At 35.6% G+C, this 25,836-nt stretch overlaps 4 protein-coding genes across 4 annotated transcripts; 2 read left to right on the top strand and 2 right to left on the bottom strand.

Moving 5' to 3' along the window:
- The first annotated feature begins 1,872 nt into the window (after nucleotides 1–1,872).
- On the top strand, nucleotides 1,873–5,344 carry LOC141829981 (transcription factor SRM1-like). Its single transcript, XM_074717443.1, has 2 exons — nucleotides 1,873–2,880; nucleotides 4,627–5,344. The coding sequence occupies exons 1-2, from the start codon at nucleotides 2,504–2,506 to the stop codon at nucleotides 5,102–5,104; spliced, it is 855 nt and encodes a 284-aa protein (XP_074573544.1). The 5' UTR covers nucleotides 1,873–2,503; the 3' UTR covers nucleotides 5,105–5,344.
- A 992-nt stretch (nucleotides 5,345–6,336) lies between these two features.
- LOC141829611 (pentatricopeptide repeat-containing protein At1g11630, mitochondrial-like) lies at nucleotides 6,337–7,946 on the top strand. The gene has a single exon (XM_074717125.1). The coding sequence runs from the start codon at nucleotides 6,342–6,344 to the stop codon at nucleotides 7,731–7,733; it is 1,392 nt and encodes a 463-aa protein (XP_074573226.1). The 5' UTR covers nucleotides 6,337–6,341; the 3' UTR covers nucleotides 7,734–7,946.
- Nucleotides 7,947–8,933: 987 nt separating this feature from the next.
- On the bottom strand, nucleotides 8,934–9,320 carry LOC141829869 (mediator of RNA polymerase II transcription subunit 32-like). The gene has a single exon (XM_074717353.1). The coding sequence runs from the start codon at nucleotides 9,318–9,320 to the stop codon at nucleotides 8,934–8,936; it is 387 nt and encodes a 128-aa protein (XP_074573454.1).
- A 2,834-nt stretch (nucleotides 9,321–12,154) lies between these two features.
- Nucleotides 12,155–13,728, bottom strand: LOC141829868 (gibberellin 2-beta-dioxygenase 8-like). The gene is made up of 3 exons (XM_074717352.1): nucleotides 13,277–13,728; nucleotides 12,674–12,995; nucleotides 12,155–12,385 (listed from the first exon to the last, which is right to left on the bottom strand). Exons 1-3 carry the CDS (start codon nucleotides 13,726–13,728, stop codon nucleotides 12,155–12,157), a joined length of 1,005 nt encoding a protein of 334 aa, XP_074573453.1.
- Nucleotides 13,729–25,836: the final 12,108 nt, after the last annotated feature.

Below are 25,836 nucleotides of genomic sequence, written 5' to 3'. Positions count from 1 at the left end.
TAAGTTGTGGTATTGATTTTTGAAGATCAGCACCAAAATAATTTTTTATTTTTATTAATAAAATTAAATTTATTAATTTTTTTCTTTTATGATTAGATATTAAAAACTAAAAATACTAAAAAAAATATTTTAATATTTTATTAACCATCTTTTATATTTTTTAAATTTTTATTAAAGTTTTAAAATTTAAAATAAAATAGAAATAAATAAACTTAGAAGATTATTTATATCAATTAAAATTTAATTTAATTTAAAAGAATAGAGATATTGTACGTAAGAGAAAGGAAAGAGAATATATTAAATATTATATATGTAAGTGAGGGATGAAAGAGAAAAAAAATATTAATTGTTAGAGGAGTAAAATGGTAATAAGATATTTTTTTTAGAAAAATAAAATTTCAATTTATCTTTTGAGCATTCTCAAATTTGAAATGCACTTTTGAAATTTTATTATTTTTTATAATATTTCTATCAAACTAAAAAGAGAAAAATAGTTAATATCTTTTAATTTCATTCTTACATGAGTCCTTCTAAATCATAAAAAAATTGTCTTTGATTTTTTATCAAAAGGGTATTTATTTTACTATTCGATTGTATATAATTATTCAATAGTTCTCTGTTATCTCCCGTCTAAGAGCAAAAATCAAATGACATCTTTTTATTTTCAAATTACGTCTCATTTTAATTTTTTATCAAAAAAGACATTCCAGGTCATTGTTCTACCATATATATTTATCCAAATATGCTCTAATACTATTGTTTAATATTATTATCTTTGATCTAATTTTCACGTTATAGCAGTTATAATTTTGTAACTATTATAATATAATTTAACTCATTGTAATAATTAAAAACTCATAGCTACTATAATTATTATAATTAGAACAACTATGAAATCATAGTTGCTACAAGATAATTTTATTCTAATATATTAGAGATTATTTATATCATCTTTATAAGGAGAGTTGTTTGGGTGAGGTGTCATTTTAATAAAAAAAATAAAAGTTAGACATCTTGGAAATAAAAGGATATTCTTTTGATTTTAACCTATGAATAAAAATTTACATTGTACCAATTATAAAATTATAACGGTTATAATACATCCAAAATAATAATATTAAATAATATAATAGAATATTTGAATGATTATATGTCATTACATAATAAAATGAATATATTTTTTGATAAAAAAATATAAAGATGAGACGCTCCTTGGATGAGTAAAAAATGGATATCAATTTATAGCCGTTAATTTGGATAAGGCTCGTCGGATTAATCTGTCTCGTTAAATAATTTAGATGGATTGGATTGAAATTTTATCAATATATTTTAAGATGGATTCAGATGGACTGACCCACCTAGGCTCGCGACTTGCAACCCACGACCCGTGATCCGCGACCCATGTGGGTTGGCTTGTAACGGACTTGGATTGATCCGCGGATTGAGAAAATTTATTTTTCTTCAAATTTTAAAATTAAAATAGAAAACTCAATGGATTAGTGGACTTAATACGTCTAAATCACAATTCAAATTTTAACTTTATCAATTTAAACGGTAATTTAAATTTAAAATTTTTAATATTTTATTTTTTTTATAGATTGATCCACTTAATTCATAATCCAATTTAAACGAAATTTAATTAATTTTTTTTTAATTAATTAATCCATTCCACCTCGTCATAGAATTCTGACTTGGTTCGCCCCGCCAGATTGGCCCGTTTGACGTCACGTTTGCCCCGCGGATTTACCACGACTTTCCTTTTCTGATCTCTCGAGCAAATCGCCCTTTTTCTCCCATGAATCGAGCTGGAAAGTCCTTATCCACTGCGCGTGGGAATACAGTTGAGAAGCTGTTGGACGTGCGGCACATTGTCCGTCCCTTGGCGGTGGGTGGAGGCTCGGCTGGTGGCCCTTTCTTTCCGCCATGGATGGCATGCTCGCATTCATTTCATCGAGGGTGATGTCGAGCTGCTTCGACTCTCGCGCGGCTGGTTTCGATTCAGAAAACAACGAGTGTTGAATGATTGGAGTAACAATTTTCTGTAGAGATTCCGCTCCTGGTTGAACTAGTAGGTAAAAGCTTCGATTTTTACTGCAAAGTTTGTTCCTCGGATCGATCTCTAGGGCTCGGCGACTGTGAGCGTAAAAGCAATCATTTTTCGCCCCCGTCGCCGTCGTCCACAAGGTTCTCTTTGTTCCTTTCACCCTTGCTGCAATTGCATCTATCTATCTGGTCCTTTGTCTGGTTTTTCGAAGTCGCTTTCAATCTCCGCCAATCTTTGTACACGATTGTGTCTTCGGATTGATTTTTTTTTCTTCCTTGATGTTTGTCTCTCTCCCCTTGCGATTGCAGAGAGCATAATTCCGCCTGCGTTTGATTCCTTCCCAAAAATACTCCATCCTTGTAAACCCTAGCTCTTTTTTTCCCCTTCAGAAAGCCGCCAGATCGAAAACCGAAGCAAAAATCCCCCTTTCTTCTTCATCTAGTTTCCCGGTTTAGCTACATGGTGATGGAAGTGGAAGGTTGTGGCTCGTCCTGGACCAGAGACCAGGAAAAGGCATTCGAGAATGCGTTAGCAACCCACCCAGAGGATTGCAGCGAGCGGTGGGAGAAAATCGCAGCCGATGTGCCAGGGAAAACCGTCGAAGATGTGAAGGACCACTATGACCTTCTGGTAGAGGATGTCAATCGCATCCAGTCCGGCAGAGTCCCTCTGCCTTCCTACCCGTCTCCGTCGGACGGTGCTGACCATGCCACCGACACCGGCGGTGGCAAGAAGGGTTGGCATGGGAACGGCGGCGACGGCGGTCACAGTGGGAAAGCATCTCGGGCAGAACAAGAGCGCAGAAAGGGAATTGCTTGGACTGAGGATGAACACAGGTTAACTCACCTCATATCTTCTTCATTACTTTGCGATGCTTAATCGATCGAAATAACACTTTGAATATTAAGCTCTGACATGCTTAAACATGAACATGTAATGATCTGCCATTCATCTTAATGTTTTCTTATCTTAACAGGAGCTGAAAAATTTTCACCATGCAGTATAACTTTTATGTAAATTTAACTTTGGGAGGTCTGTGGGGATTTCTGAAGTGTGTTATTTCAAGTAAATAATCTGCCATTCTTCTCGACGGTTTATTGTCATAAATGGCGCTGAAGATTTTCACCATGTAGTATAACTTTTCTGTGAGTTTAATTTTTCAGAGTAGTGTGGGGATTTCTGAAGTGTGTTATTCTGGTTTCTGGAATCTCTGGCTAAAGTGCAATTCTTTTATTGCTTCTGCATCTTAGTAAACTAACTTATCAGGTTACTTATATCTTGTTCGCGTAAGACTTACTGCAAGACAGTGCTATGACACTTAGTTATTGTTTGGTACGAGGTTATAGAAAATACTTTTTCTGAATGTTTACGAGGTGGATGTCGGGTTGATAGTCTGTTATTATTGTGGGGATTTCTGAAGTGCGTTATTTCAAGTAAATAATCTGCCATTCGTCTCGACGGTTTCTTGTCATAAAAGGCGCTGAAGATTTTCACCATGTAGTATAACTTTTCTGTGAGTTTAATTTTTCAGAGTAGTGTGGGGATTTCTGAAGTGTGTTATTCTGGTTTCTGGAATATCTGGCTAAAGTGCAATTCTTGTATTGCTGCTGCATCTTAGTAGACTAACTTATCAGGTTACTTATACCTTGTTCGCGTAAGACTTGCTGCAAGACAGTGCTATGACACTTAGTTATCATGTGGTATGAGGTTATAGAAAATACTTTTTCTGAATGTTTACGAGGTGGATGTCGGGTTGATAGTCTGTTGTTATTGTGTCGGGATGTCAATATTAGGATTTTTTGGCTATGCTGAAATGAAACCATGTTATATTTGCGATATATTGAGGCGATAAGAGCAGATTGGCAGTGTTTGGAACACAAGCCAGAGGTCAGATCCTTATTCTATTGATTGTAGAAATCCTACCGAGCATAAATTTAGAAATCCTACCGAACGCAATTCATTCTGTTTCTTATTCATTCTGTAGAAATAAGGCAGGATCTCTATCATCTACTTCCATTTGTAAATTGGAAAGTATTACTCTATCTAATCATCAGAAGTGCTGGCTGAGTTCGTATTTGAAACATAACTTGGTAGTTTTGTGGCCTTTATGTTCCATATTGTACTTTTATCGACTTTATGTCACGAGAAGTGTTAACCAAGTAGTTTGTGAGGATGATGAAACTTGCAAATGTTCCAAATTGTCTTGGTAGTTTAACTGTGCACTTACATCTTTGAAATTCTACAAACTTCTGCATCATGAATCTGCTCCATTATGCATGGAACTTGTATCGTGGTTATCTAGTTTCTTCGACTTTCTGGATTGGTTATCAAGAGGTAAATGAATGGTTTCCTGCTCGATATTTTTTTCCCTTATGATCTCAATTAATAGAATATTAGTTATGGCCCGAAAGCTGGTGCGGTATCGAACTGATTTTGTGTTGGTTTCTTGCATCCCAGTAGTAGGCTTGTTATCGATATCTCTACTGATCTTGTATTGTGCAGTTGGTTGTTTGCTTTCATGCTCATCCTTAAGTGCTTCACTGTTTGTCGAATGCTTCACTAATATTTTGAATGTTCTACAGATTGTTCCTCCTCGGGCTCGACAAATACGGGAAGGGTGATTGGAGGAGCATTTCGCGGAACTTTGTGATATCAAGAACACCAACACAGGTCGCAAGCCACGCACAGAAATACTTCATTCGGCTGAACTCGATGAACAAGGAGCGCCGAAGGACCAGCATTCATGACATTACAAGTGTAGGCAATGGAGATGTATCAGCTCCTCAAGGGCTGATCACCGGTCATGTTAGCGGGTCAGCTACGAATACAATGAAGCCCATCAAAGGATCTTCTCAGCCGTCAGGCACACCTCCGGCCGTGAATGGGCACGGAGCAACCATCGGACAACCTGTTGCCGGCCCTCTCATTCCGACAGTGGGCACTCCAGTTAACTTCCCCGCCCCACGAACACCTCATATTGCATACGGCTCGCGAGCTCCAGTTTCTGCAAGTGTAGTGTCTGGCGCCCCGGTGAGCATTCCTCCGGCGACGCATAGATAGTAGCAGCTTAAGGCAGGTTGTTCCTTGTAATGCATCTTGGTCAATTATTTCAAAATAAGCTGATAGATTGCAAGGACATTGTTTTCGAGTTTCTTACTCTCAGGAGTTCCTAAGGTGCTTGCTTACTTACTGGGTGCTTTTCGTCAGCATCAAAATATAAACATAGATCCATGTACTTGATGTATCCAAAGCTTGTAACCCTTGTATTCTTGATAGGGGCATAAATGAGTCAAACTGTTCACGAGCTATTTAGATTTTGATTAAAAATAAAGTTTATTAAATTAAGTTATCGAGCCAAACTCGAGTTTGATTTCGAACTCTAAAATATTATTGAGCTAAATTCGAGTTTAATAATATTTATTTCGTGAGTTCGTGAATATGTTTGTTAAGAGATTTGTGAACATGTTCGTTAATAGGTTTACGAATATATATAGATAGAAAGGTAATAATACCTTGCACATTTTCTCGTGCGCGACATCCATTTGTGACTGAGTAGTTGGATGTCTGGATCACTTTCAGACATCTCGATTCGCCCTTGATGCACACTCAGTCGATTAAGTTCTTATATATATATACATAAGTCGAGTTCGAATTAAGCTCATTTGATTTTTAAACGAGTCATTTTTGAATTGAGTTTAAACTAAGTTCGTTTAACTTTTAAATGAATCATTTTTAAATCGAATTTAAGCTGTTTGCAAACTATTTAATTTCATTACAAGCTAAGTTTAAATTTAAAAATTAAAATTTGAATTGAAGTTTGAGTTAGAAAATGAACCAAGCTCTAACCAAGTTTGAGTTAGAAAATGAACAAAGCTCAAACTCGAGTCTCTTACTATTCGACTTGACTCAATTTAATTACACTTCTAATTCTCAATACTTGTACGATGACCCTCTCATCTATTGTGTAACACAAGTCCTTAACACTTCCATTTTTGGATGAAAAGATTGATAGGTGGTTAGGATCATCGATAAGGTCTCAAGCAGTCATCGAGGGATCTCAACCGCCAAACAACTGATAACCAATTTTATGAACGATGATTCAAGGTTTAGGGTTTAGTCGACCAGATAACTATGGCAAGGAGATGGTGCTGCCTGATTTATGATTTAGCCACAAGTGACACCAGTGAGCCAAGTAAATTACCAAAAACTCCTTGGAGTACAGTGTACAGTCCTCAAGGGGCTATAAATACCTGTAGCCCTAACCAACGTGCTTCACCCGCTCGTGCGCACGCACACTATGAGTCCTTTCCGTGCTGCTCGGGCTGTAGCGGCGCTACGTCGAACCCTAACAGTCCCCTTTCTTCGCCGTCAGCTCTCCACTTCCTCCGCCATCGCCGCCTTGTGCTTCTCCCCCGCTCTCGCTGTGAGGCCCTCCCCAGCTCCTCTGGCTCCGGCGGCGCTATGCCGAACCCTAACAATCCCCTTTCTTCACCTCCACCTCGTCACTTTCTCCGCTAAAGCCGCCTTCACCAAAACCAAGTCCTACTCCTCCTCCGACGACGATGACGGCGATCCCGTTGCCGCTGCAAAGTCCGCCATCCGATCCGAGTCCGACCCCGACCGCCTCGTCTCCCTCTTCGAGTCGTCCGCGCACCACCCCTCCTTCTACGGCGATCGCCAAATTTATAAATTTTCGGTCCAGAAGCTCGTTCGCTGCGGCCGCCCTGACCTCGTCGAGCGCATCCTCGAGGGCGCCAAGTGCGACGCCAACATCCGCAAGTCGGAGGGCTTCTTGATCCGTCTTCTCACCCTCTACTCCGACGCAGGAATGATCGACCACTCCATGCGCATTTTCGCGGCCATGCCTAGCCTCGGCTGCCAGCGTTCTGAGCGCTCGTTCTGCGCCCTGTTGTCGGCTTTTCTGGAGAATCGTCAGTTTGATCGCATTCAGAAGGCCGTCGACCGATGTGCCAAAGAGTACAGCATCGCCCCAGGCATTGCGTCTTACAATATTCTCCTCAAAGCCCTCTGTTCTAGCTACAAGGTTGACGAGGCGTTTGCATTGCTTGATGAAATGTCTGCAAAAGGAGTCGAGCCTGACATCGTCTGCTATAACACCGTTTTGGACGGATATCTTAAGATGAGAGACGATTCTGGATTTGAAAAAGTTCTCAAGGAGATTGGCAAGAAAAAAATTCCCCAAACTGTGAGCACCTATAATTGTAGGATTGCTGCACTTTGTGCAAAAGGTAAGAGCTCTGAGGCTGAAAAATTGTTAGATGTGATGTATTCAGAAGGAGTACATCCAAACAGAATCTACTTCAATACCTTGATTGGTGGATTTTGCAAAGAAGGGAATGTAGATTCCGCTATGGAGGTATATGAGAGCATGAAAGGTATCAAAAGGCCTGATGGTAGTGGTGTGTCACCTGATTTTAACACATATGTCACTCTACTGAACGGTTTTGTCAAGAAAGGAGAGTTTCAGAAGGCTGTGGGGATTTGCAAGCAGTGTTTGGACACAAAATGGGCGCCTCCATTTGCTATGGTAAAAGACTTGGTTGATGGATTGATAAAGAGTTCACAGCTAGATGAGGCAAAGGACATTATTGCAAGAATGAGGAAGGGGATAACTAAGGGTGATGCTAAAGATGCTTGGAGGAAAATTGAAAAAGGATTTGCCTTATGAAGTGTGTTGAGCTCATTAATGCTGGCGAATAATATCAGATTCATGAAGTTAGTGTAGTGAATAGTGAAGCATCCAAATGATATGGTTGTTACAGAGTTCTTTTGGTTTGGTTGCTGCATTTGTCTGTGGTGCCTGTTGTGCTATCAAGAAACTTGAAATATATTGGGGCTGTGTAACTTTTTTGTTTTGTTATTGATCCAATGCTTTAACTTTTGATTATCCAGCTCTTCTGTGCGATTGACCATCTGATTGCCTTCCTTCCGATAAGGAATACATTTGTTGCTCTAATCTAAGAATATGGTTGCATGTTATATGACTCATGATGCCTAAATAGTTATAAAATTCCATATGCAACTGCTCGTAGTTTATGTATTTGCAGGTGATTCAATGTGATTGCATGGAACAAGATTGCTTCAAGAACACGATGCGCTACAAACTTATCATTTCGGTAATTCTCTCCAGTTTTATTGCTGCTTTAGTTTGCTTTAGATTCAGCAAGTTTGACATGTTGTTAATACTGTATATCTAACTATTCAAATCCATGTTACTTTTTTGTGACTTAATGAGTCTATGACTACTAGTTTTCTCTAGATTAGATTGTGCTACCTGTTGCCAAATCTTGTGAAATAGACATCTAACATTGCTAATGCAGCAACACATTTTTGTTTCAACCTATCTGTACAAATGTTAAATATTTTGTAACCAGTTTGATTCTGCAACCTGTTGTCACATGGTTTGGAAAAGCATCTAACAGCTCTCAAAATTATAACTTTATTGACTTCAGGCTTGAGTTGTGCACAATTAGGATCAAGGAATCAATGCCATCTTATTCAGTACCATCTTTTAGGTTTTGGCAAGGTAGTAGTTTATGCTTCTTAAAGTTCTGTAAGAGCAAACCAAGTGCATACTTTCAATATCCAGACTTTAATCTACTTCAAGTAGTTGTCACATGGTTTGGAAAAACATCTAACAGCTCTCAAAATTATAACTTTATTGACTTCAGGCTTGAGTTGTGCACAATTAGGATCAAGGAATCAATGCCATCTTATTCAGTACCATCTTTTAGGTTTTGACAAGGTAGTAGTTTATGCTTCTTAAAGTTCTGTAAGAGCAAACCAAGTACATACTTTCAAGTATGCTTATATCGAATTGCACTTACACACTTTGTTTGGTACGATCGAGCAGTAGAAGCAGTGTAGCTCAATCCACCTTGTGAGCCGCCGGCGGCGAGCCTTGTCGGAGATCCGCAGCTAGAGAGTTAACTGCATGGACCGCCCGTTCCAAGTGGGGCACACTGATGGACGGCAATGGTGGCGCTGCTGATCCTCCCGGTGCCATCCCGGAGGCCACGTCTATCACATGATCGGCCGTGATCCTCCTCCTCGCCAACTCCACCACTTCCTCCGCCTCGTCGCATGCGGCCACGAACAGCTGCCACCTCTGCTTCAATTCCTCAAGTGCCCTACCTGGCCGGCCGCCGGAGGACTTCTCGACCACCTCCACAGCCGCCGCCACAAGCTCCTCGTACTCACTGCTCATCGCTTCGATGGCGCTGTCCATGACACAGGTATGGCGAGCCTCATCCATGATCTATTCTCTTTATACGCAAATCTCTCGGCTTAACTGGCGCAGTGGAAGAAGGAAAAGTTCACTGACGTCTACTCGAGAGCTGCGTAGGCTCCGAGTTGGTGGAGGCCAGTGAGATTCGTTCACGTAGGATTGTGATCTTGTGACTGAGGCGGTCAGGGATCGAACAGTGGCAGCTGAACTGGGGACTGAGGATCAATTGGATGGTCCGAGTGATGAAGGCGTCGTGGTTGATAGTGACCGGTCCAGATGCGTAATCACTAGCCCTGGTGATTGCCGTCCAAGGGATGTTTGCTCGCTCGCTCGTGGAGTCGTTGCTTTCAAGCAACAAACATCGCGTTAGGTTAAAATAGTGGCAAGGTTAGGACAGTGAAGCCGTTTTTACGGTAGAAAGGATAAGTTCACGAGCATTACGAGGGCACTGTGACTAATAATAGAAACTACTATTAGATTTTTAATTTTTTTAAAAATCTAGATATTTAGTTCTTAGAGCATCTATAATGGATGCTTTAGTCCCCGAAGCAATGGTGCAACGGTAGGACATCCGGATTGTAACTCAGGGATTTGCGGTTCGATCTCTAGCTACGGCGTATTTACAGAAATTTTCCTCCAAATGGAGAACGCAATCAAAGGATGCTGGGCATCTAGATTGGCCGCCGTATGCGTTTCCCGATTTATTCTGGTAGTCGGTGAAAAATTTCCGTGGGCCGACCACCCCTAGAGATGTGGCTACTGGGATTATCATTTTTTATAATGGATGTTTTAATGAGATGTTATAACACCTTATTGGTGTTAAATACTATTCTGGAGGGGTATTATAACACCTCTCTAGTTGAACGCGTTTAATTAAAAAGAGGTTAGATCTTGTATTTTTTTTATTTTTTAATTATATTTATTAAAACGATTAGTTTTAATAATTTTTAATAAATATTTATTTTATTTAATAAATATATTTAAAAATTTTTAATAATATTTTTTAAAAATAATAAATTATTATTTTAAAAGTAAGATTATTATTAAAAAAAATAATAATAATTTTAATATTTTAAAATATTTTTAAAATGTATTTATTTAATATGATATAATTTTAAGATGATTTAGTAGATGGTGAAATTTATAAATAATGAGTGTTAATGTTAAAAGGAATGTGAGTGAAAAAAATATGTTGTTATAACGGAGATATAGCAGTGATTTTATGCTTTTTAATTAGAGTTGTGGATACTCTAATTTAATTTTGATAATTATCAATTAAGTTTTTATCCAATTGTATGAATTTTGTTTCATTGAATTGGGATCCTTTATTATATTTTATCCGTACTAATTAAATTTTGTTTGGATTCTTTTTTTTCTCAATTTAATTTTTATATTTGTCATAATCTTATATTATTTAACGACTCTTGAAGTACATAACAACCAGACTATTTTAAATGTATTTTTTAGAATTTATCCTCGGCGCCGGATGATCCCAACCTTACTAATATCAGTAACGAAATTATTTTATGCAACAAAACTTACATTTTAATATTATAAATTAAAAGTTCATAGTTAAAAAAATCAAAAGAATATTATTTAAAATTGAAAAACAAAATAAAATTCGAAAGGTTAATAATAATTATTTTATTTTCTAAAAAAAAAAAATTTATCTTTGGGGCATTGAAGCTACGTCCACAGAAGGTGCCCTGGTTCTGTCGTGCCTGCCTGCTCGCTGTTCGACGCAACCGACAACGCCGCGAACTCCGGTTGTGTCCGCGTTCCTTCCGCCGTACAATCGAGCGATGCCATCGAGAGAGTCTTCGCCGCTTGGGATGGCTGCAGATTCAAGGGTTTCAAGAATGGACGAATCGGGCAAACCTGTGATACTTTTAAGTATTGCGGTGGTATGAGTTGCAGCTTTTCTAGGGCTTGTTATTCCACAACAGCATCATTGGTGGCTTCCATTGTTCATATAGGTATCGTTTGATTCCCAAGTTTTTTTTTTGTATGGCTGAACTGCTGATGCTATCTCACTCACTGATAGATGAGTTTGTTGTCTCTGCACTTGTTTTGCTTACTGTTGCTATGTATTTGAGAAAAATCAACATTATTTGGTGTTCATGGAAAGGAAAATGAGTCTTCATGTCTTTTTCCCTTTCATACTTCCAACCTACGTTGTTACAAAGGTGCACATTAGACATTAGGATTCGTGGCAATGAGTGGGTGGCAAATTGCCTGGTGAATTTTGCTAAATCATTGACGTACCAGCTGCATTATTGTCCTATGGTGAGCTGAATCTAAAGAAAAGCTGCTGATTTTGATTTCCAAGTATCTTGGATATCTTCTGTCTATCAAGTTGTTCCTCAATTTCGTCATGTGACCATTTTAGTTCTATTTTGATAATAATGCATCTTCTTTTATTTAACCTTTATTCCTTTTTTTCTTTGTTCAAAAGCCAGACCTTTTATATCTAGCCCCTATATCCTCCTTTACTATAATGGAGGGTGAGATACAGATCAGTACTAACGTCGAATGTTTAAATTTGAATCTATATAACAGGCAACCTACAATTCTCTTAACCTTACAGATGTTAGATGCTCTTTAGTTATTTTATCCATCTTGTGCCCAGACACTTTTTCAGGTAAAAGGCAGATTTGGAGGGTTTTTTTTCATCATGCATGATAAAAATGGGCAGTTTTAGTGTATGAGGTTCTTTAACATGTCAATTTTGTTTTTGCAGAACTATTTCTCTTGGCACAATGCTTACAACTGTCAACACTGGAAGACCCACTTTATTCTTGTCAATATCTGGCAGCTTCTCAGATTTTTTCCAATCTGCTACAGGTTGTTTGAGATGCAAACTATAAGCGGAACATTGGAAGACCCACTTTATTTCCTGTTCTTTTTATGTCCTCCTCCACTTGTTTCTTGAAGTCAGAAAAAGTGAACTGCTTGTAGAGGGAAGGTTCACTGCAGCTTCCTATGATGGAATCCATTGATGGGCAAAGGAAATAGGCAACTGAGTATCTATCAGCCTCAGCATTGCTCATCACCTTGTGCTCTACACTCTTGTAGAAATCATTGCTCCATGCCTGGAACAAAACAGATTAATCAACATAAAGTTGAATGGTAGATTCTCAGTTAATTAAAATAAAACGTGGCTGTTCTGTGGTCAATTCTATGCATGCGTGGTGGAACTACTATTGAACTGATGTCATTAGCCATGGCTTGTGGAGCCCTGCTGCAATTATTGACTTTGTAGTTCCCTACCACCTCAGAAAAGTTATCTCAAAGAATGTCAATCAATGAAGTGATTTGAAATTTGAAAGTGCTGCCTTGAAGAGGAATGGGATGATCAATATTTTTTGTACAGAAGATACCTGAAAGAGATCACCGATGTTGACTATAAGAGCATCTTGGTTAGGCTTCACAGTGTACCAACTAGAATCCTTCCTCAATTGGAGGCCTCCAACCTGATCTTGACTGAGGATGGTGAGGAAGTCACTGTCTGTATGAGGCAATAGGCCAAAGGTACCCTGTGAATGAGGGCATGGAGGATAATGGTTCAGACGGAAATAGTTTGTGCTCATTCTGCATTTCTCGGAAATAAAGTTCCCTGGAAACCCCAAGTTCTCAGCTAGAACTCTTGCAAGCAGGTGAGCAAGGTCTGTCATTGCACTCCCCAGCTTTTTCATTGTCTCCCTGCAATAAGTTATATGTTACCATCTTTTAGATCATCTTGATATTTTTGGGCAATTATTCTAACTTTGGAAGCAAATAATAAACTTTATTAGTGAATCATCATAGTTGTCAAGTGACTGTTTCCATGACTCTGATTATGTTTTCTCATATTCCAAAGAAAAGATGAAAATGTCTTAACACAAACAGCAGATCAAGAAAAGAAAAGGATGAAGATAATGTTTTATGGTGCATAGGTTGATGGTAAGCATTTTAGACATTTAGGTGGATTCGGGAATGAATACCTAAGAGAACTGAACTCTAAGCACCATTCGTGGTCTTCAATAATCATTTTGAGAGGCACAAGGAAGTTCTCCGACCATGGGAGTTGAGTGAGAGATGTTGCCATGGGGTTTCCCCAACTATAGGTTCCTTTTAGGATCTTGGAGCTCTTCTCTTCAAATGGCTTGATGAACAATCTGTGCTGCTCCTTCCTCATCTCCTCAAGTAGCTCAGAGCTGATCCCATGGTTTATCACCATGAAGAAGCCCCATTCAGTTGCTGCCCTTGCAATGGCCGAAGCACAAGACTGCCTCTCTTCTCCATCATCCATCATCCTCAATGCGCTTATGTCGATCAGTGGGAGCTCACACTCCTCCATGACTTTTGAGCACTGAAGGTTAGAGGAGTTGGAGAGGAAAGCTCCATACCTTTCTTTGAGGGGAGGGTCAGACAAGGCTTTGGGGTATTGCATCATGGTTAATTTTCCTATAGTTTCACACTATACTCACTGAATGGTGAAGGTTACAAATCTGGATGACTGGTGATCTTTATATAAAGAGGAAAATCTGAGGGAGGATAGAGAGAGATGCCAAGGAAATGGCAATTCACTTGACAAAACAAGGGAAAATTGTAAAAGTGAAAATGAGATGGTAAAGGGGGCTGTAATATAAATTTTATATGCTAAACTGAGTATGGTGACTTGTCCACCATAGCTGGCTGGAATAGCAGGATATGCTTCATTTGTCATATCAATATCAGATTAATTGGGATAAGGTGAGGGCATAGGATGATGTTTCTTGTATCAGAATTCTTCTGCAATGGTTCAACAAGTAATCATTGGAGAAATGGTCTCAAAAACTCGAGTACTATTTATTTGGAAACATGGAGAGAGGGAAAAAGGGTGTGAATGGGGATGTGGAAATGGAGGGGAGGTATTTCTTTTCTCATCAATGCACTGGGTTTTTCACTTTCCCTAAAACATATGACAATGTATCTAACATATTTTCATAAAGGGGAAGGTTGGATTTGATTTAATCGAAAAGATGTATAGGGGAAGAGTTTAGGATTCATACAAGACATTTGGATTTCCAGGTATATAATGCCTAAAAGTAATTGGGAGTAGTATGAGACTTTTAAAGAAATCTATTATGGAATAGTAGTTTATTAAAACTGCCGTGCAATTGTTCAAGTGTACACCTTTTGGTAATACATCTGTGTCATTGCTTTAGCAACTTCTAAGATTAGAGTTGTGTTAGAACCATTATTGAACAAGTAGTTACAAATGAATGGGCTGTAACAATTCCAGAAGCTAAAACTTGCCAACAATACCTCCATTATGCTTATTTGGGCGGAAAGCTGAAAGAGGAAGAAGTAAAAGACTCTAAATTTTGTTTATTTGGATAAAAAGGGAAGGATTGAAATATTGGAAAATGCTGTGATTAAGGCCAATCCATCATTATTTATTGGAATAAACACTATCTATAAACCGCCTCAAAAATCAATCTCAATCTTGAACATGCTATGTAGATTGTTATCAATATGCTTAAAATATAGAAGTCAGCCCATTGTGATGGTTGTTAAAAGCAGTATTGCTATCCATATGAGACATTCCAAAAACTTAGGTGTTACAATATCGAATCAATAAAGATTTGGTAGATCAAGTAAGAAAAGTTTAAAAAATCAGAAAAAATAAACTAAAATTTATTTACCTTCTTCATCTTAATTTGATATGATATTAATAATTAATGCTGAGAAGAAAATAAATTACCATACAAGGCAACGATTGAATAAAAGAAATTGAAGATAATCTCAAAATGGCACTTTAGGAATAAAAGGAAATGACAACAACCAAATTTTATCCCACTATGTGATGTTGGCTAGTCATAAAAGAAAACAAATTAAAGAATATTAAAGAATAATGTGCTACAATAATTAGAGATTTGATTTGTATGTTATTTGGTAGTTAGTATTTTTTAGTTAAGTAATTAATAGGGAATTAATTATAAATACCTACTAAATTATCATATTTTCTTATTTACAAATTTTATTTCCTTATTTACTATTGAATTAAGTTTATAAAAGGAGTTTAAAGTCTTATATTTTAATTATCTTGAATTAATTGATTTTTCACTTTTCTTGTCTATGTGAGAATTTACTCGTTTGGGTGAAGATCATGTTTTGTCATCCATCGAGCTACATCAATAAAATTTATAGTAATCGAATAATAATTAGATAAAATAAAATATTTTTAATGATAATATTATCTATAGTATTAACCAAGTAAACAATATGATAAATGATTTTATTATTTATAATCTTGATCTGATCATTCAGTGAAGAGATCAAAGTCTAATCAAGCTTTGCATATCATATTTTCTCTTCAACCTTAGCTAGCTCATGCAGAAGTTTAGAAAGAGTTCAGATGCTTGTTTAGAATGTCATGCATTTTCTTGAGATGGATCTAGTTAATGATATAACTCAGCATGTAACTATCTAATTTTCAAATACTTGCATATTCGACAACTCCGCCCATGACGAATTCGACCCGGATTAAGGAGGAGGGTTGCATTAAGTTGTTAGTCGGTGTCAAACTAAGGCAAATATTCAATGAATGAATCCATTGAATTATTGTGCTTATGCTATGTTGTTCCTCGGAAGGAACACATCGCAGGGCCCGACTGTAACGTCGCGGCAAAGACTGCTATATCTCTAGAATTCGAATATAGTGATAAATATGCAAAAGTTTGCGTTGTAGGATCCGACTATAATGTATCAGCAAAGACCGCTACATCTCCATGAGAACTTGAGTGTAGTATTAACTAGGTAAAAGTTCTCTCACTATAGATTGAATAAACACAAATATTATAGTAAACTAATAGTCTAAGATTTGGAATATGAAACATAGGAACTCTCATTGGTAATGTAATGTAGGTAGTATATACGATAATTGGGAGAAGAATTAATATTTTGTGTATACAAGAGACAAAATGGGTGGGCGAGAAGGCAAAGATGATAGAGAACTCGAGTTTTAAGTTATGATACACAGAAAGAGTAAAACAAGAAATGGAATGGGTATTGTTGTAGATAGTTCGTTAAAGGATGAAGTTGTAAGAGTAGTTAGAAAGGGGGATAGAATTATAGCTCTCAAGATAGTAGTGAATAAATAAATTATGAACGTAATTAGCATATATACACCTTAAGTAGAATTAGATGAAGATATAAATCAAGATTTTGGGATGACCTAGATGAAGTATTATAAAATATTCCGCAAAATGAAATGATTTTAATAGGAGATGATTTAAATGGGCATGTCAGAGTGAAAAATGAGGAATATGAGAGGGTCATGGGAGTTGAGTTTGGAATAAAAAAATGAAGAAGGGAAAACTATATTGGATTTTACGATAGCATATGATCTCATACTAGCTAATACGTTTTTTAAGAAAAGAGAAGAACACCTTCAAAAGTGGGAATAATAAATCACAATTTGACTTTCTTATAGTTAGGAAGAGGGATAGAAATATTGGTAAAGATTGCAAGGTCATTCTTGAAGAAAGTTTAACTATCCAATATAAGTTAGTAGTGTCGGATATACACCTCAAACATAGTATCAATAGAAGGAAACTATACATGACTCTTAAAATTAAGTTATGGAAGTTAAAAGATGAGAAATAAAATATATTTAAGGAGAAGGTAGGAGTACATGTATTAAGTGAAATATATGGTGATTCTAATACGACATGGGATAACATAGTATCAAAGTTGAAAATAATAGTTAAGAGTGTATTCGGTGAGTCAATGGGGCATGCACCACTAAATAAGGAATCTTGGTGGTGGAATGAGAAAGTACAAAAGAAAGTGAAGAAAAAACGAACAGCCTATAAGAAATTATATATTTGTAAAAATGAAAAAAAAATTAAAAAATATACAAGAGCCAAAAAAAGAGGTTAAGAAAGCAGTGAATGAAGCTAAGAATGAAATTTTTGAATGGTTATATAGAAAATTAGATACAAAAAAAGGGGAAAGAGACATTTATTTAATAGTTAAAACGAGAGAGAGAGGAAGACAAAAGATCTTATCCAAATAAAATATATTAAAGATGAATATAATAGGGTACTAGTAAATGATGAAGAAATAAAAGAGCGGTGGAAGAGATATTTTCATCAATTTTTTAATGAAGATTTAAGTAATTAACTTAACTTAGGTAATTTAAGTAGGTCAAATGGGTATAAAAATTTAAATTTTTATCGTAGAATTCAAACTTTAGAAGTAGAACAAGTTTTAAATAGAATATAAAATGGAAAAGTTATTGAATCAGATGATATGTCGATAGAGGTATGGAAGTATCTAAAGAAACAAGGTATTGAATGACTTACAAAATTATTTAACATGATATTGAAAATAAAAAAAATGTCTGATCAATGGAGGGTAAGTACTCTAGTATCCTTATATAAGAATAAGGGAGACGTATAAAATTGTACAAACTATAGGAGGATTAAATTAATGAATCATATTATGAAATTTTGAGAAAGAGTGATAGAAAAAAGATTAAAGAAAGAGATCACGGTGACCGAAAATCAATTTGGATTTATGCTTGGAAGGTCAACAATAGAAGTCATACATCTTCTCAGGCAACTAATTAACAAGTATTGAGAACAAAAATAAGATTTATATTAATTATGGATGAATTCATTGGACACGTTCAAGACATAGTATCGTAGTGCATGTTGCCTGTAGATGATATTGTTTTAGTAGATGAGACATGTGAATGAATAAATGTTGAACTAGAATCTTGACGGAAAATACTAGAAGTGAAAGGTTTTAGGCTTAATAAAGTAAAGATAGAATATATGGAATTTAAGTTTAGCAATATTAAATGTAATGAGACAATTGTTAAGATAGGAGATGACGAGTTATCTGGAACTAAGAGCTTTAAGTATTTAGGATTATTTTTGTAAGACGATGGAGAAATTGAGAAAGATGTCTTACATAAAATATAAGCAGGATGGTTGAAATGCAAGAGAGCGTCGGGTGTTTTATGTGATCGTAAAGTACTTCTAAACTTAAAGAGAAGTTCTACAAAACGACGGTTAGACTTGCTATGTTATATGACGTTGAATGTTGGGCAATGACTCAAGCACATGAACAGAAAATAAGAATTGCAGAGATGAGAATGTTAAGATGGATGTGTGGACATATGAAGATAGATAAAATAAGAAATGAGAGCATTATAGAGAAAGTCAGAATTGTATCTATTGAGGGAAACTCCGAGAGACGTTTAAGATGGTACAGATATGTATTTAAACGACCAATAAATGCTCCAGTTAAGCAATGTGAAACTATGACAAATACACACATCAAACGAGGAAGAGGAAGACCAAAAAAGACTTGGTTAGCAACAATAAAATAAGATAAAATTTATTTAAATATAGATGATCATATAGTAGGAAATAGTGCTCAATAATATAGAAGGATCTATATAGTCGATCCTACATAGTGGGACAAAACTTGGTTATTGTTATTGTTGCATATTCTACTACAATAATAAATTTTCTATCTTTAGTTGCCTGAAAAAGTAATCAAATCTCTCACTGAGATTCTGAAAAAAGAGTCAGTATTTTCTAAACTTGTTTTTGTGCTTGGAAGGTATTTATCTTTTATGTCAATTGATCCACCCATTACAAAGCCCTAGATGCCATCACTTCAATCTCACAATCTACCTAAGCTCTAATAGCATCTGTTATGCTCATGTCATCTTTGATATCACTTCTAGGGGTTGAGATCCCTCTAAATTTGATTGTTGAAATCAATATCACTGGAAAAGTCACAAATGGATCAGCTTCGATAATGCATATTCTTCAATCTTCCGCCTTAAGTTACCCTTTATATGTCAGCATCAGTGTACCGAGAATGTTGAAAACACCCCATTGCTTTTGTCTCTTTATTAAAAGTAACAAACACCTTGCTTGCCATCGAGAATAGAACCTCACACAAGAATTATGATTCAATTTAAATCTACAGCCATTGAGTGAATCAATGGCTATATGATAGAGAAGAAGCACAGAGAAAAGTGGACAATTCGTTGGCTGCATTGTGTAAATAACTGTCTTCCTAAATTCTCTAAAACTGAAAGAGAAATACAAGCAAACTCTCACCACACATCCTTTGGACACCGCAATCTGTCTTCAAGAAATAGACTTTTCTCACCTAGGATCTCTAATCTCCACATGCTTCTCAGGAGTACCATCACAATCCATACCTCCAAACCTAGGTGAAAATGCTGCAGCAGTGTCATTTTTCCTCATGGTCCTAAATGAGCCACATCAACCAAATCCCCAAGATATTTCGTCCTAACAAAATTGGCAAAAAATAGTTGGTATTTGTCGATTGATTAAAGATTGATCTTGCTGACGAATCAGAGGCATTTTGATAAATTTTTGTTTAACAATTCTGTTTTTTCATTCCCCTAATTAATTAAGAGAATGTCTTCAAACAAACATGAGGAAAGCAGTTGGTTTCTTTTCCTCTTAACTTTCCTTTTCCTCCTTCAAACCCTTGCTACCTATTCCCTCCATACTTCCATGTGGTATGCTCAATGTTTGACTGTCTTGCTTTCACGTCAAAACTAATTTTCACAGAGCCAAGAGGACCAAGATAAGATAAAAGTTAAAGGGTGATTGGGACATGTAGATAGACCCATGATTGATTTATTATCTCATTCTTCTACTGATGTCATTTTCTCTTTCTTTCATGACTTATTCCTGCAATCCTTTTTGTTTGTATTGTGAGCATAGCCTTTTGTTATCTCTACTAAAATATTCTTTTCTCCTTATGTTGAAATTTTCATGGAAATAATCTCTAATCTGTTCAACCTCAGGAGAAAAGTTTGCTTCTTATTTCCCTTTGATTTAGTATTCAATTATCTTAAAGACATGCAATCTAGACATTTATTTACATGACATTTACCTAGATTCGGAAAACTGTAAGATTCTTGCTTGAGCATGCACTAAGATTCTAAATTCAGTAAATGAATCAAGTGGTAGAGCAAGAACCATGTTGGAAATCCATCTCCACATAATATGGACTCTTTTCTCAGTGGAAACACTATTGAAAACTGAAACTTGTCATGGAGAGGGCAATAATCAAACTGTTTGCAAAGCTGCTTTAGTGACCCTTGTCACTGACTGATTTTACACAACTATAGAGCAACTAAAAAGACTTGATCACAGCTTTTTTGACTTTGCTTAAAGATGATTGTACTGAGGCCACTTGCAGGATTTTTCTGCAAACAGTGAGTGATATCTTAATCTATGGCTTGAGAGATATGTTTTCCATTTGGGATGTTGAGTCTGCTACTTTTGTTTCTTAATTAAGCTCAGAATATTCCTTTCATGTCAAGACAGGTCATATTTGCAATGTTATTTCCCTTCTCAGCAGCATGCCATTCTAGATCCCTTGGCAGATTCATGGCTCCTATCATCATCCTCGCTGACTTTAAACTGTATCCTTTTCCTTTTCGCCTTTCCCTTGAAAACATATCGTTGCTGGGACAAATAATATGTGAGATTATGAATCTGATTATTCTTTGTTTAGGTCTGATCTCTTCATTGCATTGCATTTAAAGAAATTGAAATTTTTATGTGACTTCTCACGGGGTTCATTCTTTGAATTCCTTATGTAATTCATGCATCTATTTAGTATTACAGAACATTAACGAAAAGTTGCTGTGTTTATTGATGCTACAAATCAAAAAAATGTTGATTTTCTTTTTAATCTTTTAATGAGCTTTCATATGGTTGATTTGTTTACAATAAGGCACTGTAAGATGTAAATTTGCTGACTGGTGTCTAGCTTGTGCCACTAACTTTCAGTAACATTGAGGTCCTTTCATCTCATGTTCTTACTCCTTTGTCGTAGGTTTTCGACCTTGTTCTTGGACTCGAAACCAAATTGTCTGCTTTTGTATTGCCTTTGCTCGAGATCAAGGGTAGCCCAAATGCAACAATGCGATCATGGTTCTCCTCAACCTTGCATCAAAGCGTCGAAGTGCAAGCTCATCGACTTTGATCATATACTCGGCCACAATGATGTAACCCTACTTAGTCATGAAATAGTGGTACATGTGATGGCAAGTACAAGAGATGTCACTTAATTTGTCTTCTGTGACGGTTTATATGTAACTTAATCAAGAGTTATCGAGTAGGCATCATGCTCTTTTGTGTTCTAGAGCTTGATATGAGAAAGTAAACATGAGCAAAGTATTCAACCATGGTAGAGGCCCAATCTAAATGTCATGTGGGTCAGTTTTCCCACCAAAAGTGGGTGATTCGATTTTATTTGCGATGGAACAACTTCTTATGATGAATATTTTTAAAAAAGATGAGGTGTGCAACTTGGTGGACACCCATTTAGCAATGCATAATGACTTAGTTGTTCAATTCATGTGTGCAATGTATAATGACTTAGTTGTTTAATTCATGTGTTGGTGCAATCAACTTTTAAGGTTTTTGATGTTTGATAATATATCTTTATGTTTGGATCAATTTGTTTATCAAACATTGATTTAAATATAATTAGATGTTTGGATGTGATTAAAGTTTAGTCATGTCAAAATTGATCGAAAGATTAATAAAAAAAATCTAGTCCAAATTAGAAGGTAACATTATGTCGAATGAGGAAATAAATGTTAATCAATAGTTCATGCAAGATTTAAATAACCAAACAAAGAAAATAAGTAATGGAATTAAGATGATTCAATTCATCAAATAGCATATGTTGATTGTATCATTAGAAGTTAAAGCAAATCTATTGGATTCAACAACATTGGCTTGTATGAGAAGGACTGGGTGCTTATGTTATATGGCGCTGAATGTTGGACTATGACTCGAGCACATGAGCAAAAGATGAGAGTTGCGGAGATGAGGATGTTAAGATGGATGTGTGGACATACGAAGATGGACAGAATAAGAAATGAGAGCATTAGAATTGGAGTTGCATCTATTGAGGGAAAAAACAATTTCGGAGCCAGATAAGTTGGCGGTGTGAAACTATGAAATACGCATATCAAACGAGGGCGAGGTAGATCAAAAAAGACTTGGTTAGAACAATAAAACAAGATAAAATTTATTTAAATATAAATTATGATATCATAGGAAATGGGCAAATCGGATAATATTGGCTCAAGTTGGCTCGAGGTGAAGGCTAAGCTCTTTGAGGTCAGTTAAGAGGTGTTGGTGCAATCAATCTCTGATTAAGATTTATCAAGTTCGAGTTGGCTCGAGTTGAATTTTTAATATTTGATTAATATGTTAATTGGATGTCAAATAGGTCAACATTGATCGGATACTGGACATACGATCAATATATTAATTGGTTGAGTGGAAGTCCAAGTGAGTCAATGATTAATCAGATACTTGGCAGTAGGAAGTTCAACAAAAAATTAACAAGAGAAAAGTTCAAGTGGATCACAGTTCACTGGACACTTGACTGTAGGAAGTTCAATAGAAAATTAGCAAGAGAAAAGTTCAAGTGGGTATGGTTCATCGGATACTTGGTGGTTGGAAGCTCAACATGGAATTAGCAAAATGAAAATTCAAGTGGATTACGGTTGACCAGACACTTGACGATTAAAAATCCAATAAAAAATTGGTATGAAGGGAGAAGTCAAAGTAAGTCACAGTTGCTTAGACACTTAGTGATAGGAAATTCAATATAAAGTTGACAAGGACGAAGTCTAAGTGGATTATGAAGAACTAAACACTTAACAATGAGGGAAGTCTTAATAGGTCATGGATGACCAGATATTAGGCATGAGATAAGAAATCTAAATAGGTTAAGATAGGATGTTTGGCAAAAGCGAAGTCCCAACAGATCAACAAGTGTCTTGATTATATATTCACAACAGAAAGTCTTAGTATAGTGGTCAAAATTTATTGGATGCTAGGCAAAGGAAGTCCTGGTACGTTGAGGTCAACTGGATACCATGCAAGATGAGAATTCAACTTTGATAAAGCTGAAACAGGAGTATCAGTTGATTGATATGGTGTATCAATTGACTAATGGACGCTAAACCTCGAAAATAGAGTTTGCTACAGTAATATATGAACAATAATTAGCTACCGTAATCTGTTACCAATAATCCACTATGGTAACCTTGAACAGTAACTTGCTATAGTAATCTACCATAATTGTGAATAGCAATCAATGGCATAATTAAAATCCTCAATTGCTTGGGCTAATTAGTAGGATTGAACTAGACAATTTTAATTTTTTAAATTTTAATTTAATATATTAAATTAAAAATTACTGGGCTGCACTGGGCTCCAACCCAGTGCAACCCAGCACTGGCTACGCTAGTGGTAGCAATCGATCGATATGTTTGATCAATCAACTACTGACACTGTAACAACGAACAATAGCTTCAGAAATTGATGAGAAAACTTAACTAATCGTAATTAGTCAACTGATGGAGCTTATTAGTCGACTGATGTCATTGTTCGAGTGAACAAAAAGTTCAAAATTCGATTGTAGAATTTGACTAATTAGGTAACAATCGATTGATGGTAATGGACAATTAATTGATACTGAGATAGATGAAGTCATTGAGCTGACTAGTTAGAGCAACGTTCGAATTTACAGTGGATTAATCGACTGATGGGTAGGATCAGTTGATTGATAGGCAAAAATCAACCCGATATTAACCTTATAAAAGAGGGGTTTGAGGAAAATCGAATGAGTTAATTCTTGAAGGTTTGGAGACGAAGTGCTATTGTATTTCCTACTATTAAGAGACAATAAAAAACAATGAAGAAAAAGTTTTCGAAGCAAAGATTTGTGTAAAGTTGTTATTTTCATTTGTATTTATGTTATTTTGTAAGAAATATGTTGTAAGAGACTTTTTCATTTTTAGAAGGCATCTGAGAAACAAAAATAGTAAAGTAGTTATTAGGACTAGACCTTGGACAGTTTTGGGAGATGAAGTATTGGGAGACAATGAATTCAACTAATAAATCTAACTTTGTTTGTGTTGTGTTGTCTATTTATTCATCCAGTTGTCACCCAGGCACCCGCGGTTATTGCTACGGCGTATTTGCAAAAAAAAATTTTCAACATAATCAAAGGATGTTGGGTATCTGGGTTTGCCGCCATGCGCTCCTCCCTGGTGATCGATGAAAAATTTCTGTGGGACCGGAGTTTGCACCTAACTGATTATCATTTTTTTTAATAAAGAGGTTATGACAAAATCTCTTTTTTTGACTCGACTCTACTTTTGTCATTCTCAACCTAATCTCTTATATTAGGCAATGTTGGCAAGTGATGAGCATTGCTCGAAGCACTTTCATCTTTGTTTAGGTAACTTTTTATTTATTGCACTCTTAAAGTCTAAAATACCATTTTTATTGTTTTAAAATTATTTAAATCTTTTAAACTCTTGCTATTTTACTCCTAATTATTAACATAATTAATTCACTTAATAAATTAATGACCAAGTGGGTATATTATGTATTTGTCATGTTGCCTTTCCATTATGCATTGTACCAAGATTAATTATTCTTGGACATGATTGAGTTGATTATTATAGAACAGACTTGTTGAAATGGACAAGGGTCGAATTTCAACGAAGCTAAGACAATGTCCTCCTCCGTAGTGACGAATTTATATTTTCTCGATTTACCTCTTCGTAGATGATCGTAAAGTCAACCATATCAGATTACTGGGATGATGAATTACATCTTTTACTGAAGTATCAAGATTAATTTCTAAACGTCTCCCCTAGCATAGATGAATTAAGACTTGAGTTGATTGTCGCAAATTCATTCTCTTAGCATTTATACTCTCTCACCTGTGAGATCGTTCGGTATTATGGTTTACTCGCTCCATCCATGGAACTGATAATGAGAAATTGCACTCCTAATTATTTAAATGGAAGGATTCTCCTTTTTCCCAAAAAAAAATTAAAATTAAAATTAAAAGTACACCCCCTACAACATGTAACGGTCACTACATAACTGTTACAATATAAAAAATAAATAAATTAAATTTATTTTTAAAATCTATACATAAAATATTTTTATATTAATTTTTAAATTAATTTAATTAAAATTATTTAAATTTAATTAAAATCTCTTTAACATAGTCAAATTCATCATAAAACTGTTTTAACTATTAATTAGCTGCTACAGCATCGTAATAATTATTAATGGATTGTTATAATATTTTTGTAATTAATTTGATTATATTAAAGTGATTTTAATTAAATTTCAATAATTTTAACTAAATTTATTTTAAAAAATTAATATAAAAAATTCTATATAAAAGTTTCTTAATCAAATCAAATTAATTTATTTCTATATATTAAAGCACCTACGTGCCTAACTGCTAATATTGAAATAATTGATTTTTCTAATAATTTATTTTTTTTAAAGGAATGTCTTTTTAATTAATTTCATAAATATCGGTGTCTTTTTTTTATTTTTTACCTAATGACTTTTAATAATTTTAAATTAGAAACGTATTTTGAAAATAAGGAGGGGGAGGGGTGAAATGAAATTACGCTTTTACAACTAAAGCCGTCAAATGAGCCAAC

This window comes from Curcuma longa, chromosome 5, assembly GCF_044706935.1.
Source record: "Curcuma longa cultivar G26 ecotype Majalengka, Jawa Barat chromosome 5, ITB_CL_G26_1.1, whole genome shotgun sequence".
Classification (NCBI taxonomy): Eukaryota; Viridiplantae; Streptophyta; class Magnoliopsida; order Zingiberales; family Zingiberaceae; genus Curcuma; species Curcuma longa.
Note: the sequence above shows the minus strand (reverse complement) of the source record. Positions and strands in the feature narration are given on the sequence as shown.

Excerpts from the sequence above, each read along its gene's own strand:
- LOC141829981 (XM_074717443.1), top strand. The coding sequence starts at position 2,504 with ATGGTGATGGAAGTGGAAGGTTGTGGCTCGTCCTGGACCAGAGACCAG. Across the intron at positions 2,881-4,626 it reads TGGACTGAGGATGAACACAG|ATTGTTCCTCCTCGGGCTCG; the intron begins GTTAACTCACCT and ends AATGTTCTACAG.
- LOC141829611 (XM_074717125.1), top strand. The coding sequence starts at position 6,342 with ATGAGTCCTTTCCGTGCTGCTCGGGCTGTAGCGGCGCTACGTCGAACC.
- LOC141829869 (XM_074717353.1), bottom strand. The coding sequence starts at position 9,320 with ATGGATGAGGCTCGCCATACCTGTGTCATGGACAGCGCCATCGAAGCG.
- LOC141829868 (XM_074717352.1), bottom strand. The coding sequence starts at position 13,728 with ATGATGCAATACCCCAAAGCCTTGTCTGACCCTCCCCTCAAAGAAAGG. Across the intron at positions 12,996-13,276 it reads TTAGAGTTCAGTTCTCTTAG|GGAGACAATGAAAAAGCTGG; the intron begins GTATTCATTCCC and ends AACTTATTGCAG. Across the intron at positions 12,386-12,673 it reads ACATCGGTGATCTCTTTCAG|GCATGGAGCAATGATTTCTA; the intron begins GTATCTTCTGTA and ends GTTTTGTTCCAG.